The 15,672-nt window shown below is 54.5% G+C and overlaps 1 protein-coding gene across 2 annotated transcripts; it reads left to right on the top strand.

Annotated features, from left to right (window-relative positions):
• Positions 1 to 521: 521 nt before the first annotated feature.
• On the top strand, positions 522 to 14,308 carry TGFB1 (transforming growth factor beta 1). Of its 2 annotated transcripts, none has more exons than XM_082862618.1 (7): positions 522 to 960; positions 3,973 to 4,133; positions 5,984 to 6,101; positions 7,916 to 7,993; positions 8,147 to 8,294; positions 13,410 to 13,563; positions 14,056 to 14,308. In XM_082862618.1, exons 1-7 carry the CDS (start codon positions 606 to 608, stop codon positions 14,212 to 14,214), a joined length of 1,173 nt encoding a protein of 390 aa, XP_082718744.1. In that variant the 5' UTR covers positions 522 to 605; the 3' UTR covers positions 14,215 to 14,308. The 2 variants fall into 2 exon arrangements, with proteins under 2 accessions (XP_082718744.1, XP_082718743.1); XM_082862617.1 differs by having other exon boundaries at positions 8,144 to 8,294.
• The last annotated feature ends 1,364 nt before the right edge of the window (positions 14,309 to 15,672 follow it).

Below are 15,672 nucleotides of genomic sequence, written 5' to 3'. Positions count from 1 at the left end.
TTTTGAGACTTTTCCGCTGCCGCTGGGAGCCAAAGGCGCGGGGACCTTCGCGCAGCGCTGCTCCGCGAGGCAGGACTGGGGGACCCCAGACCGCACCTCCGCCCTGCACCGCCTCGGACGCTTGCTCCCTTCCTTCCCCCCACACGGCGTTCCCCGGGCGCCCCCATTCCGGACCAGCCCTCAGGAGCCTCATACCCGACTCCCGCGAGGACTCGACCCCAGACATCGGTCGCACCCTCCCGCACGGCCCCCAACTCTTAGCCTCTCTCTTGAGCCCCCGCGCATCCAAGGACCCTTCTCCTCCGGGATCCAGGAGACGGGATCAATCTCAGACCTGCCTCAGCTTTCCTATTCAAGACCACCCACCTTTGGTACCAGATCTCGCTCATCTCGGTTTTTGCCGTGGGATACCGAGAACATACCCATCAGAGCCGCCCCTCCAGCTCCGCTCCGTCCTCCCTGAGGGCCTCAACTCCCTCCCTCCCCAGACCCTCCTACCTTTCCTCGGGAGACCCCCCCCCCCAGCCCCTGTAGGGGCGGGGCCTCCCTCTTCCCACCCCAGCCCGGCTTGCGCTCTCGGCTGTGCCGGGGGCGCCGCCTCCCCCATGCCGCCCTCGGGGCTGCGGCTGCTGCCGCTGCTGCTGCCGCTGCTGTGGCTACTAGTGCTGCCGCCTGGCCGGCCGGCCGCCGGACTGTCCACCTGCAAGACCATCGACATGGAGCTGGTGAAGCGAAAGCGCATCGAGGCCATCCGCGGCCAGATTCTGTCCAAGCTTCGGCTCGCCAGCCCCCCGAGCCAGGGGGAGGTGCCGCCCGGTCCGCTGCCCGAGGCCGTACTGGCTCTTTACAACAGTACCCGTGACCGGGTGGCTGGGGAAAGTGCCGAACCTGAGCCTGAGCCAGAGGCGGACTACTACGCCAAGGAGGTCACCCGCGTGCTAATGGTGGAAAACAGCAACGGTGAGCTCGGAGGGGCAGGGGAACCCTGGAGGGGAGCCCCCAGGGGGCGCCGGAGTGCAGGGGTCACGGGGAGGAAATTACCGGTAGAGGAAACTGGCTGGGGGAAGAGGACCCCCGGGGACGCCGGGAACTTGGGAGGGGGAGTCTCAAAGAGGATAGGGCTGAGCTCCCTACCCCCCAGGTATCTGGTCTTGAAGAGGAGATAGCGGAGTGGACCGCTTTTGGAGGGCTACAGGAACATGCGAGATCTTGGGCGGGAGGAGTCCCTTAGAGAGAGAGAAGCGAAGCAGTTACGGGGTGGGGGTGTAGAAAAAGACTTCCCCTTGCAGGGTGCACTAGAGTGCGGGGGTCGTGGGTGGGGCCCGCAGAGAGGGAGCTCGCTTTGGGAGAAGCGAGGACCCCGGCATTGGGGAGAGGAGAGGTAGTGGGGAAAGCTGACCCAGAGCTCAGGGGTCATGAGGCAGGAAGATTCAAGAAGGACAGAAAAACTAGGTGAAGCGAACCCCAGAGGTTCCAGAAAGTGGAGAGTGGACGCATTTGCACACGGCGCGAAGAACACGCGGGATTGGGGAAGGGCTTAGAGAGAGAGGCGGGGAGGGGGTGATCAATGCGAGGTCAAAAGGGGGCGCGAGGTCGTAGGGTGGGGGAAACTGGTGGGAGAGAAGCGGAGACCCCAGGGGGATGCCGGAGATGCGCCGGGAGGTGCTCTATTTCGCAGACGGACGTGAGAGGAGGAAGCCCAGCGGAGGAAGCGAGCCCCCAGGAAACCTAGAATACTGGGTCGTGGGAAGGGGTATACAGAGCGGAGAGACAAGCGTGGGAAAGGTGGACCTGGGAGCGGGCAGAGGAGAGATGGACGGTGCCATGCTGGGAGCAGCGAGCCTCCGCCACGCCGCGGGATGGAAGGGAGAGGGCTGAGTGAGCAGTCGAGCCGTAGAGGGAGAGGTGGGTGGGTGCGACTCTACAAGACCCGGGTGAAAAAACCGAGCTGGTAGGGGTGAGGAAGCCCCACGTGTGTGCCACGCGCGGGGGGCGGAGCCTGCGCTTCCGGAAGGGGACAGGAGAACCCCAGCAGAGCTGAATGCTGAGAGCCTGGACCCCAAACTCCTAGTTCGTCTCTAGGAGACTGGGGAAACCCCAGCGTCCGGCCGCCTAGCCCTCCCTCCCTTCCTTTCCTTCCCGTGCCTCGGGGGGCGGGGATCGCGCGCGGAGCCTGGGGCGAGACGAGGCAGGTCCGGTCCCCGCCCTCGCGGTGGCAGCGGCGCCTCCCGCCCCCTTCACCCCCAGCTCAGGGCGGCACTACCGCTGGGCCCGCCCCATCGGCGCCCGCGGAGACCCAGGCGTCCCGCGTGGCCCAGAGGCTTGGGGGCGACCCCCTGCTTTCACTTTCCCTCTTGGGCATTACACTTGTGGGTCTCTGGCCCATTTGTGTACCCAGTAGCCGCTTCAGCCGAATGACACCCCTACCCTCCCACATCTCCATCTCACCTTTTCCGTCGTAGCTTCACCGTGGTTGTAGAGATTTTTCCAACACTGATACCTTCAGTCTCTCTTCATTCCTCTTCTGCCTCCATCTCACTCCCAAACCCTATGTCTCTCTTCCCCGTGTGTCTGTCTCCCATCTCTGCCTTTCCATCTCTCCCGCATCACCGTTACTCTCTCTGTCCCAGTCTGGGTCTCCCAGTTTCTGTCTCTCCATCTCTTCCCTCTCTCTCGCTTTTTCTCCTCCATACCCTACTCTCCATCTCTCCCTCTGACCGTTCCTGCCCCTTCTATCTCTCTTCTTCCCTATCTGTCTCCCAGGCCTGGGCTCTACCCTTCCTTTGGGGTCTGCTGAGTAACTCCTGGGCCAAGATAGGGCTTTTTTTGTGTGGGGCAGGGGCTGGCCCGGCTAGAGAGGGGAGGAGTAGGGGAAGGAGGCCCACAGAAGGGGCTTCCTCTGTCCTTTCTCATCGGATGTCTCCACCATTTCCATGCCCCCACTGCAGAGGCCTAAAGCAGCTGTCCCAGTTGATCCAGGAGTTCATGGCTTGCCCCGCTCTTTCCCAACCGCCAACTTTTCCTAGACTAGAAAACTTCCTAATTTTCCCTGTTCCCCTTCCCCCGCCCCTGAAGCCATTCTTACCTAGAATGAACTTTGCCTTTTCTAACCAGCTGGGGAAGGAAACAATAATAATAACAACAACAACAACAAGAGTAATGTCACATTAGCAGGGAGGCAGCATAACCTAGGGGTTAAGAGCACAGTCTCTGGAATCAGACTGGCTGAGTTTGAATCCCCACTCTGCAGCTTCCTGGCTGCGTGATCTTGGGGCCAAATTGTTTCATCTCTTTGCCTCAGTTTTCCCATCTATAAAACGGGTATACTAATAGTATCTTCCTCATGGGGTTGTTGAACACACACATTAGAGTAAGCATTGTATGCAGACTCTGTACGACATACTTTATCTGCATGATCTCGCTTATTTCACACTAGCAACCTGTAATCAGTCCTTGTCTTACAGGTGAGAACCTGGCACACAGAGAGGAATTCACTTGCCCAAAGTTCCCGCGCTTCAGTTAGGAGGGCCTGGGTTGGGAGGCAGAGAACTTGATGTCAGGTTGATCTTTCCCCAAAGAATAGGAAACTGAGGCTCCGAGAGGGCATGTGACTTGCCCAAGAAAGAAGGCAGTCGAGCACAGTCCGATTCAAATGCCCTTGATCCCTGGGCTGCGACATAACTTGCGTTTGAGGCTCCACGTGCTGGGGAGGCCTAAGCAGTTAGAGCAGTGCCCAGCCCTGTGCCAGCTTTGTCCCGAGGGGCACTTCCCAGTTGATGGGAGGGAAGGGTGGATAAGATCCCGTTTAAAGAGGTGGAAACAAACCCAGAGAGGAGAAGCCGGTCACCTAAGGTCACACAGCTAAAATGTGTTAGGGTTAGACTCCAACCCAGGGCTCTTTGACTTGGGGTGCGCCAGCTCCCCTGCCCCCGTCAAACCCTGACATCCCCCCTCTCGGCTCCTTCTGCCTAGAAATCTATGGGAAAATCAAGCGTAGTCCACACAGCATGTATATGCTCTTCAACACGTCGGAGCTCCGGGAAGCGGTGCCCGAACCTGTGTTGCTCTCTCGGGCAGAGCTGCGCCTGCTGAGGCTCAAGTTAAAAGTGGAGCAGCACGTGGAGCTGTACCAGGTGGGGGCGAGGGCCCCAGAGGTGGCCTGGGCTGGGGCGGCTGGAAGGCTGGTGGCTTCAGGGTCCATAGTGACCGATCCTGAAGGCACGGACTGTGGGATCACAGGGCTCTGAAGCTTTCAGACTCCTAGAGCCCTAGAAGGTTAAACGTTTAGAAGGCCGGAATCTTACGAGTTGGACTCTAAGAACTCAGGACTTTTGAAAGTTTGAATCTCTGTAAGGGTTGCAGACTTTCAAAGTGCTCTGTCCCCACACAGTAGCCACTAGCCACCTATGGCCATTTAAGTTGATCAAAATTAAATAAAAGAAAAAATTCAGTTCGTCCGTCTCACTGGCCATAGTTCAAGTGGCCTGTAGTCACATGGGGTTAGCAGCCGCTATTTTGGACACCACAGATAAAGAACTTTTCCATCATCACGGAAAGGTCTCTTGGTTAGCTCTTTTCTAGAAGAGTCTCCAGGAAGATGGGAGCCTCAAGAAGTTCTGGATTCTCTTGAAGGTTGTGTGACCCAGAATCCCTGTCATGTGGAATGTTAGATTCAGTAGTAGGTGTTAGACTCTTACAACAAGGGAACTTTGGGCTTCCCTGGTGGCGCAGCGGTTGAGAGTCTGCCTGCCGATGCGGGGGACACGGGTTCGTGCCCCGGTCCGGGGGGATCCCGCGTGCCGCGGAGCGGCTGGGCCCGTGAGCCATGGCCGCTGGGCCTGCGCGTCCGGAGCCTGTGCTCCGCAGCGGGACAGGCCACAACAGTGAGAGGCCCGCGTACAGCAAAAAAAAAAAAAAACCAAAACAAGGGAACTTTGTCTGATGTTAACTTCTTGGAGTCTAGAGAATTCGCTTTTATCCTGCCAGCTCCCAGGGGATCATTCCACATGGATGTCAGGCGTCTGCAACGTCTAGGTTTGTGGCATGTCAGACTCGTGGGTTTGTAGAACATGAGTCCTCTGGAATGTCTCAGGCTCATTGAATGTGTAATTCTTGGGGTGCCACTGAGCACTGGCGTTATGGAATGACTTCTAACATAACTTCTAGAAAGTGATAACTCGGGGCTTCCCTGGTGGCGCAGTAGTTAAGAATCTGCCTGCCAACGCAGGGGACACGGGTTCGAGCCCTGGTCCGGGAAGATCCCACATGCTGCAGAGCAACTAAGCCCATGTGCCACAACTACTGAGCCTGTACTCTGGAGCCCGCGAGCCACAACTACTGAGCCCATGTGCCACAACTACTGAAGCCCGTGCGCCTAGAGCCCGTGCTCCGCAACAGGAGAGGCCACCGCAATGAGAAGCCCATGCACCGCAACAAAGAGTAGCCCCCGCTCGCCGCAACTAGAGAAAGCCCGCGCGTAGCAACGAAGACCCAAAGCAGCCAAAAATAAATAAATAAAAATTAAATACATTTTTTTTCAAAAAAGAAGGAACGTGATACACTCTCAGAATTTGTGGGGCCAAATTTGCAGAACTGTCTATAGTCAGTGACCCCTACGATGTCAGTAGGAGAATCGTGGCATCGTGGGCTGTCCAAGCTGAAAGGGGCCGCCTGGCATTTCATCAGTGAGGAAACCAAGGACAAAAGGGGAGAGGAATTTTCCATGGCCACGTCGGGGTCAGGCATAGAGGATGAGCTGCCCAGGTGCCTTGACCCCCCAGCGTGGGGTTCTCTCTCCCCTCTGGGATGCTGTGGGGTGGGTGGCTCCTGTGGGCCCCTCGGTTTGGGTGTCTGGGAGGGGACAGTCTGCAGGACTGTGTGGAAGCCCTTTTCGGGGAGCAGATGGACTCAGGGGTGCAGTGTACATGAGGGGAGTGTGGTAGCATCTACCCACTGTCTCTCCCCCCAATTCATTATCCCCCAGAAATACAGCAATGATTCCTGGCGCTACCTCAGCAACCGGCTGCTGGCCCCCAGCGACTCGCCGGAGTGGCTGTCCTTTGACGTCACTGGAGTTGTGCGGCAGTGGCTGACCCATGGAGGTGAGGACCGCTTGTCTGCCCCACCCCTATTTTTTTTGTCTTTTCTGGCCGCACTGCGTGGCATGTGGGATCTTAGCTCCCCGACCAGGGGTCGAACCTGCAGTGGAAGCGCGGACTGGTAACCATTGGACCACCAGGGAAGTCCCCCCGCAACCCCTATTTTGTAATGGGGTTGACCCCATTGTTTGTCCTGGGGCTCCCCTGCCTAGCACCGCCCACCCCATGTTGGTGCCAAAGAGCCCAGACCTGGGCCTCCTTCCAGGCACTCAAACCTGAGTGATTAATGGTAAATCCATTTTCTGAGCACCTGCCCTGTGCTGGGCGATGCTGGGGACACAACAGTAACCAAAACAGCACCATACTTGCCCTCGTGAAGCTTATCATCCATTGCTCGGGTTAAGGGATTTGGGGGAAAGACCTGAAAACCAGGTAGTAATGTCCCAGAGTGGGCAGGGTTGGGAGGGGGAGCCCAGAGGAGGTGCCTGACCCAGCCTGGGAAATCAGGGAGGGCTTCCTGGAAGAGGGGACATTAGAGCGGTTGTCTGAGGGATGAGTGGAGCCAGCCTGGGAAAGACGGAGGGGCAAGAGTGTTCAAGGCAGAGGGATAGGCCGTGCAGAGCCCTCGAGTCCAGGGAGAGCCTGACACACCTGATCTGTCCAGAAGAGGACTGTCTGTCCTGTCTCATCTGAGTCCACAGTACCCACATCTCCCTTCCTAGTCTCCCTCTCGTTCATTCCTTCACTCAGTAGATGCCAGTAGGTTCCTGCTATGTGCCTGGCCCTGTGCAGGTGGTGTGGGGGACACAGTGGTAACCATGACAACTTCTAGGCCTGCCCTCATGGGGCCCACAGTCACTTCTAGACACCTAGGAAATCTTGCCAAAGCCCTAGCAGGGAGCCCGCCTGACTCCCATTGTGATGGCCACAATGACCAGGGCCGGGATGGGGGAGGCCATAAGTGCTGTGGGAGCCGAGAGTGGGCATCCAAACCCACCTGGAGGGGTCCAGGAGGGCTTCCTGGATGAGGATGATTGTGTTGAGACTCATGAGATAAGTGATGGTTTGGCTAGAGGAAAAGATGGGGGTTAGGGAGCAGGTGAGCGCTGCGACAAGTGTCCTGGGCTGATTGCTGAGTCCAGAGTCCCCAGCACAGGGTCCAACACATAGTGGGAGCTTAGAAAGGCATTCACTCGTTCATTCAAGAAAACTTTCTTCCACACCGGCCCTGGGACAAGAGCCCAGGCACTTGCATCCCAGCCCTGCCTTTTCCCACTTTGGGCAAGTCACCCCCTCTCCGTGGGCCTTGGCTTCTTCATCTGTAAAATGGGGAGCTTTGGTGAGGATTAAAGGAAATAACGCACAAAAAGTGTTTAGAACAGGGTCTGGCACCCAGTGCGAACTCAGGAGATGTTTGTTTTTACGACTGTGGGCCAGGCCCAGTGGGGAACAAGAAAACAAGGATCCCTGCCCCCACGTATCCTGCTTTGCCACTGAGAACAAAGAGGGGAATAAATAGTCAGATACAAATGTCAGGGTAAGTGCTATGGAGAAAATAAAGTGCTGTCATAGTGGGGGAGGGGCTGTGTCCTGGAGGGCTTCCAGGAGGAGGTGGCCTTTGAGCTGAGACCTGCAGGAGGAGGAGGTTGCAAGGCAAAGGACTGGAGCACGAGGGTGCAGTGAGAGGCCAGGCAGGGGAAGGGGCAGGAAGGAGGTCCCCCCACCCCCACCCCGGGGGTTTGCTACTTCCTTTCTCCTCCCCCAGGGACTGGGTGAGCCGCCCCCTCACACTGGCTTCCCTCTCCCCACTCCCACAGAGGAAATAGAGGGCTTTCGCCTCAGTGCCCACTGTTCCTGTGACAGCAAAGATAACACACTCCAAGTGGACATTAACGGTGAGGCCCACCTCCCCAGCCCGGCCCCATGCCCACCAGTGATGTGTGTGTGTGTGTGTGTTTCTTCCCCTTGACCATCTCCCATTCATCCATCTGAGAGTGTGTGTATGTCTCCCCCACCCTCCCTACCGCCTGACTCCAAAACCAAAGCAGGGTTCAGTTCCGGCCGCCGGGGTGACCTCGCCACCATTCATGGCATGAACCGGCCCTTCCTGCTCCTCATGGCCACCCCGCTGGAGAGGGCCCAGCACCTGCACAGCCCCCGGCACCGCCGAGCCCTGGACACCAACTACTGCTTCAGGTGAACCTTGCAGCCTTTCCCTGACGCCTTCTGGGCTGGGGGCCTCCTTGCCGTCTGCTGAGCAGGCACCGCAGATTGGGCACCTGGCTGGTGCTATGCTTGGGCTGGCATCTCCTTCAGCCTGGAGCGTTCGGGGGATGAGGTCCGAGGCCTAGGATGCTGGGATGTGCGAACTGGGAGTCCTCGAATGCGGAGATCAGGTGGCTCTCTTGCTGGTGGGTTGCAATCAGAGACTATTAGAATGTTGAACACTGAGAATGTGAGAATTCAATATTGGCAGGTCGCCACGTTAGATTTCTGTCCTGCTGGCAGGTTGGGGTTCGAGCATGTGGGGATTCTAGGATGTGAGAATCGGTATTCGTTATTGAAATCTGAGAATGTTGGACTCAAGGGATGTTGGGATCCTAGAACTTGGGAATTCAGAACTGGAAGATTGCCCGTGTTGGATTCCTATACCATTGACAGACTGGAGTCTCCCGTATTGGCAGATTGGAGTCCTTGACTATTGGGCCCAGACTAGTGGAGTCCTGTGTTACATTATTAGCATCCACAAATGTTGGATTTGGAGAAAGCCAGAGTCTTGGTCACCTAGAATGTTGGGACTCAGGGCTGGAATCTTGTGAGAATCTTGGAAGGCTGTGATCTTAGAACGTGGCAGCTTGGACCTCTTGAGTGATGGGCTCAGAATTGTGGAATGTTGGAATGCAGTTTTTTTTTTTTTTGTTTGTTTTTTGCCATACGCGGGCCTCTCACTGTTGTGGCCTCTCCCGTTTCGGAGCACAGGCTCCGTTCACGCAGGCTCAGCGGCCATGGCTCACGGGCCCAGTCGCTCCGCGGCATGTGGGATCTTCCCGGACTGGGGCACGAACCCGTGTCCTCTGCATTGGCAGGCAGACTCCCAACCACTGCGCCACCAGGGAAGCCCTGGAATGCAGTTTTGAAATATTGGAATTCAAGAATGCCAAGATCTTGGAGAGCTGGAATGTGGGAATCCTAGAAAGCTGGAAAGCTGTTGGTGTGTTAGAATCTTGAGAGGCTGGTGTATTGCAGTCTAAGAAAACTGAAAAGTTGTAGTCCTAGAATGTTGAAGTTCAGAGTTAGAATGTTGCGAGTTTAGAGTGATAATGTGACCTTGGCCCTCCCCTGCTTAATATTTCGATGGTGCCTTTGGGCTTTGTTACATGCAGTTCTCCTGCTGGAAAGTCAGCTCTGCTCCCAAACTCCTTCACCCCCAGATCCTACCCTCTGCCCCACAGTCCTGTGGATAGATGAATGCATTGAGGTCTTGCGTGCCAGCAGCTTATACTATTACAGTGAGAGAGAGAGTGCCAGCCACATGAGGGACACAGCGTCACTTAGGAAGTCTTCCCAGAAAATCAAACCTGAAGCTGATCAGTGCGGTAGATCCCATTTTCCAGAAATATGCGAACAGAGAAACACGTTAAACAACACCGTGGTCGTGCAGTCAGCAACATCTAGATCGTGGGAAACCTGACCCAGTTTCTTCAACAAATACAATACAAAGTGGGGAAACAGAGAGATGGTTCTGTAGACTTTAAAAAAGAATATTAAAATATGTATCAAATAATTGCCACGTATAGACCATATTTGGGTCTTTTTTTTTCTTTTTTGGCCCGAGCCACGCAGCATGTGGGATCTGAGTTGTTCCCTGACTGGGGATCAAACTGTTGCCCCCTGCAGTGGAAGTGCAGAGTCTTAACCACTGGACTGCCAGGCAAGTCCCCCAAGTGGGTCTCTTTTACTCGCCAGGCCCTGTTGGGTCCTGGTAGACTGGAGGGCAGAGTTGCAAGGGCCTGGACTGCGTGTATCACAGGACCTGGAAAGCAGCAGGCCCCAGGCATGCACCTCAGGGTCACCTGGAGGGCTTGTTAAATGTGGCCTGCTGTCTCCCACCTATCCCCACCCCCAGTTTCTGATTCAGTGGGTCTGGGGTGGGGCCTGAGAATTTGCATTTCCCACAATTTCCCAGGCGGTGCTGCTGCTCCAGGGACCCTACAGGGAGAAAGTTGAGTTGGATGATAGAATCACACACTTCAAGTCTTAGGACCTCAGCACCCTGGCACAGTTGGACCAGAAATGAAAGATTATTCTGGACAGTGGTTCTTCCCCTTTTGTGAGTCCAGGAACCCCTTGAGAAGTCGAAAGCCAGGAACCTTTCTTCCCCAGAATATGCCTATACATACACACGTAGGTGCCTGTGGTTTGGGGGGCTCAGACCCCTCCCTCAGCCCATCCATGGATTTCCTGACGCCTCCTGGGCCCTTAACAACATCTTATTTGATCCAACATCCCTTGCATCTTTGTACAGATGAGGGAACTGCGGCCCAGCCAGACTGGGGAGGCGCCAGGCTGAACTCACAGGAATCTAGGTTTCCTGACTTCCTTCTCAACGTCCTGTGGCTCTTGGGAGAGGCCTTGTCTTGCCCTGGGAGATCCTGTCACATTGCCTCTTCCCCCTCTGCTTAAGCTGACATGGTTGCACTGGGCAGATGAAGGCACTCCAGGGCAGCACAGAGTTAGCTGTGAACCTGGCCCCAAACTCCACCACATGTAGGCTACAAGCGAACAGACAACATCCCCCTTTCTCTGAGGCTCAATTTCTTCATGCTTCAAATGGGAATAATAATAAGACCTGCCTTGTAGGGAATTCTCTATTGATATTTTTTTTTGGCTGCACCACACACATGCGGAATCTTAGTTCCCTGACCAGGGATCGAACCCGTGCCCCCTGCAGTGGAATCATGGAGTCTTAACCGGTGGACCGCCAGGGAATTCCCGCTATTGATTTTTTTTTTTCCTCTATTGATTCTTGAGTAGGAAAATGCATGCACTTGGATCAAACCCAGAAAGGATACTCAGAGACCCTCCAGCTCCGGCCCCCAGCCCCTCTATGAGGAGGCTTTTATTGTATTTCTGTCTTCTCCCAGAGAGTCTCTGTATGAGACACTTACACATAGCCATGTATATGTTTTTTATTTTGTCCAAATGGTATAGTCTTTTTTTTGGGGGGGGGGGTAACTGCATTTTCTTTCTTTAAATTTTATTTTCTGATTCTAAAAGTAACACATACGCACTATCGAGAATTTGGAAAATACAGAACGATATCCCCCATCACATTGCCACATATGAAATGTCACTGTCAACATTTTAATATATTGCCCTCCAGTCCTTCTATTCAAAACAGAATTTGGATCATACTGTACCTGTAACTTTGCATAGTGTTTCTTTCATACGTTATGAACATGGAATTTAAAGTGTTCTCAGCTGCCCATGAGTCAAGCTTTTTAGTTAAGTTCCCAGCCCATCTCAACCATGGCCCCAGGGGCCAGCACAGAAAATGCCCCATTTCCTTCCAGACATGAAGGAGCCAGGGCCGCAGACTGGGGAGGACTGACTTTTGCATCCGAGCCTGGGACAGAGATCACGAGTCCAGGGCAGTAGAGTCTTACATACCACCACTCTCCAATGTGCTTTTATTTTTTATTTTGTTTTGTTTTTTAAAAAGTATTTATTTTTTTTTTGGCTGCATTGGATTTTAGTTGCGGCACACGGGCTCTTTGTTGCGGTGAGCGGGCTCTTCGTTGTGGCGCGTGGGCTGGCTTCTCTCTAGTTGTGGCGCCTCAGTAGGCTCTAGAGTGTGTGGCCTCAGTAGTTGCGGCGTGCAGGCTTAGTTGCCCCGCAGGATGTGGGATCCTATTTCCCCGACCAGGGATCGGACCCACGTCCCCTGCATTGGGAGGAGTATTCTTAACCACTGGACCACCACGGAAGTCCCTCCAATATGCTTTTAAAAGACCTAACATATTGATCAATTATTTTATACAGCCAGTACTCGCTAAGCACCTGCTGTATGCCAGGCACTGTTGCAGGGACACATTTAGGGACAAAATAGACAAAAAGTCCTGTCCTCAGAGGAAGACAGAAAACGAACAGATAAATAAATCAGTATCTAATAAAAGAGCAGGTGGCAAGAAGGAAAACCAATCTGAGGAAGGGGAAAGAAAGAAGTCATTGTGATGATTTATTTTTCCCCTTCTGATTGAAATTTTTTTTATTAGGGGAAACTTTAAGTGTATTCATAAGCAACCAAGATGGTACAAGGAACCCCCACGAACTCTCATCCAGTATCAACAAGTATTAAGATTTGCCCCATTTCAGCTGCAGTCATTTTCATGTTTTCTCACATAACTGAATGCTGTTATTACACTGTATGGAATTAACAAACATTTGGATTGGTATTTTGGGTAGGATGGTCCAGGAAGGACTCTGAGGAGACGACATTCATTTGTTTGACTGATACTTATTGAGCACCTACTGCCAGGCAGTGTTCTAGGAGTTAAGGGTCCCTGAGCGAGGGATGTTTGAGCATACATACAAATGGAGTGAAGAAACAGAGCCAAAGTGGGTATCTGTGGGAATAGCAAGCCAGGCAGAGGGAACAGCACGTGCAAATGTCCTGAGCTGGGACTCAGGAACAGCGAGGATGGTAATGTGGCCGAAGGAGAGTGAGAGTGGGAGTGGGGAGGGAGTTGAGATCAGCCAGATCTGGTAGTGCCTTGTGGTCCATGGCGAGGGCTTGGGTATTTGCCTTGTTCAGAGCAGAGGAGCGACTGGACAGTCTCTAGTATGTGGCCCCATAAGGCAGGGATTTCTGTCTGTTTTGTTTGTACCGCGTCCCCAGTAGACCACAGCCCAGCACACGGTCGTAGCTCAGTGAACGTTTGTTGCACACGTAGAACGTATCAGTACACGTGGCGCTGCGTTGTGTTTTTTATGTTCCAGTGTGTGGATGTGCTGTGGTCGGTGTAGCCCCCTCTGGACGTTCATTTGGCTTCTTACAGGCTTGAGCATTGCCTGAGATAATGTTTATGAGGATGCCCTTAGCGTAGTGCTGGACTAGAGGAAGTGCTTTATCAGTGTTAGTGATGATCATTACTATTAATGTTATTGCTGTTATCATCACAGGGGTTGCAAGGGAGACCAAGATGGAGACCGTGCTGGCGGGCAACCAGGGTGAAACACATGCACAGCCGGGGGAGGAGGGGCACCCCTCCGCTCTCCTGACTTGGGTTCCTCCCTCCCTCCGGCCTGCAGCTCCACGGAAAAGAACTGCTGCGTTCGGCAGCTCTACATTGACTTCCGCAAGGACCTGGGCTGGAAGTGGATTCACGAACCCAAGGGCTACCACGCCAATTTCTGCCTGGGGCCCTGCCCCTACATCTGGAGCCTGGACACGCAGTACAGCAAGGTGCGTCTGGAGCCCTGGCTGGGGGTGGGATGAGGGTAGCAGGAACCGAGGGAGGAGAGGGAGAAAAATCAGATGAATTGGCGAGATAGTAGTCAGAAAGAGAGGAGACAGGGAGATTGGCGGGGAGGTGGCAAAGGGGTGGGAGAGAAACTAGAGGCAGGGTCTGAGCAGTTAGAGACACGAGGCAGAGGGAGACAGAGATATGGGGAGACCCATGGAGATGCATAACTTGGGCTTGGGAAGAGGTGGGGAGATGGAAGGAGAAAGAGAAACGGAGGGACACAGTGAGAGCGAAAAAGGCAGGAGGATAGAGAATTAGGAAGATGGAAGGAGAAAGACAATGAGACACAAGCCAAGAGTGGAAACTGGGGAGAGGCAGAGAAACAGAAAGAAACGGAATGAGATAAGACAGAGGGAGATGGGGAGAGGCCGGCGGGGTGGGGGTACCCTCCCCATGACCCCCGACCCTGACCCCGCCCACCCGCCTCGCAGGTCCTGGCCCTGTACAACCAGCACAACCCGGGCGCGTCGGCGGCGCCGTGCTGCGTGCCGCAGGCGCTGGAGCCGCTGCCCATCGTGTACTACGTGGGCCGCAAGCCCAAGGTGGAGCAGCTGTCCAACATGATCGTGCGCTCCTGCAAGTGCAGCTGAGGCCCCGCCCCTCCCGACAGGTCCCGCCCACCCCGGCAGGCCCGGCCCCGACCCCCGCCCGCCTCATCAGAGTTGTATTTAAGGACACAGCGCCCAAGCCCACCTGGGGTCCATTAAAGGTGGAGAGAGGACTGGGTCTCTGTGTCGTTGGGCGCCTAACTAGGGTTTCTCTTCCGACGTTCCCCGACCTCCCCCGCAATGCCGCCTGCATCTCCTTACATTTCCACTTACATCTGCCTCCTCCTGTCTCTGCCCATCATTCATTTGCCCCTCCTCACACAAACACTTCTTAGCGCTTGTTATGTTTCTTACTCCTGGTGAACGAGGGTTAGATTTATTTATTGAGCACCTTGGACCCTTATGTTAACTCATTTAACCACCATAACAAAGCTCTGAGATAGACTCTGATAACACCCACTTTAAATGTAAGGAAATGGAAGCCCAGAGAGGTTAAGGGAATAGTTCCTGCCTACCAGGAACCTACTTTCTGGGGAGGAGACAGACATAGTAAAGTTGTGTGAAAACAGGAAAGCAGGATGGGTAAGAGATGGCTTTGGGGAGGAGGGAGGGCTTCTTGGACGAGGTGGCATTTGGGACTTGAAGGAAGCCAAGAAGGCAGCCTGGGGGAGGGTGTTCTTGGTCTGGACCCAGAGGCCTGGAAGTGAAGATGAACTTGGGGTGAGCTACACAGGCAGGAAAGAGGCCAGTGCGTTTGGAAGGGAGGGGCAAGGGGAAGGGTGTTAAGATCTGAGTCAGAAAGTAACACTCACAGGCCAGAGAATAATAACAACAATTCTCCACTCCACTCTACTAGCTCACGGCATTCTCCCCACAGCCCAAGAGAGCATGGGTTGGCAAACTATTGCCTGCAGGCAAATTCTGACTTGCTGCCTGTTTCTGTAAATAAAGTTTTTTTTTTTTTTCCCTTTGCGGTAAGCGGGCCTCTCACCGTTGTGGCCTCTCCCATTGTGGAGCACAGGCTCCGGACGCGCAGGCTCAGCGGCCATGGCTCACGGGCCCAGCCGCTCCGCGGCATGCGGGATCCTCCCGGACCGGGGCACGAACCCGTGTCCCCTGCATTGGCAGGCGGACTCTCAACCACCGCGCCACCAGGGAAGCCCTGTCAATAAAGTTTTATGGGAGCACAGCCATGCTCACTTGGTACTGTACTGTCTGTGGCTGTTTTAGTGCTACTAGGGCAGAGTTGAGTAGAAACTGTGCAAAGTCAAAAATATTTACTATCTGACCCTTGACAGAAAATGTCTGCCAACTCCTGCTTTGGAGATCATTTGCTCCCCACTCCACAGATGGGAATGCTGAGGCACAGAGAGGTCAACTTATTTGTTATGGTCACATAGTTAGCAAACGGCACAGCTGGGATTCAAACCCAGGCAGCTAGAGTTGAGGTCTTATGCCCACAACTTCTGCACTGGTCCTGCCTTCCAGACCACATCAGGC

This window comes from Leucopleurus acutus (genome assembly GCF_964270905.1).
Source record: "Leucopleurus acutus genome assembly, chromosome: 20".
NCBI lineage: Eukaryota > Metazoa > Chordata > Mammalia > Artiodactyla > Delphinidae > Leucopleurus > Leucopleurus acutus.
The sequence above is the reverse complement of the archived record's forward strand: the minus strand, read 5'-3'. Positions and strand labels throughout refer to the sequence as shown.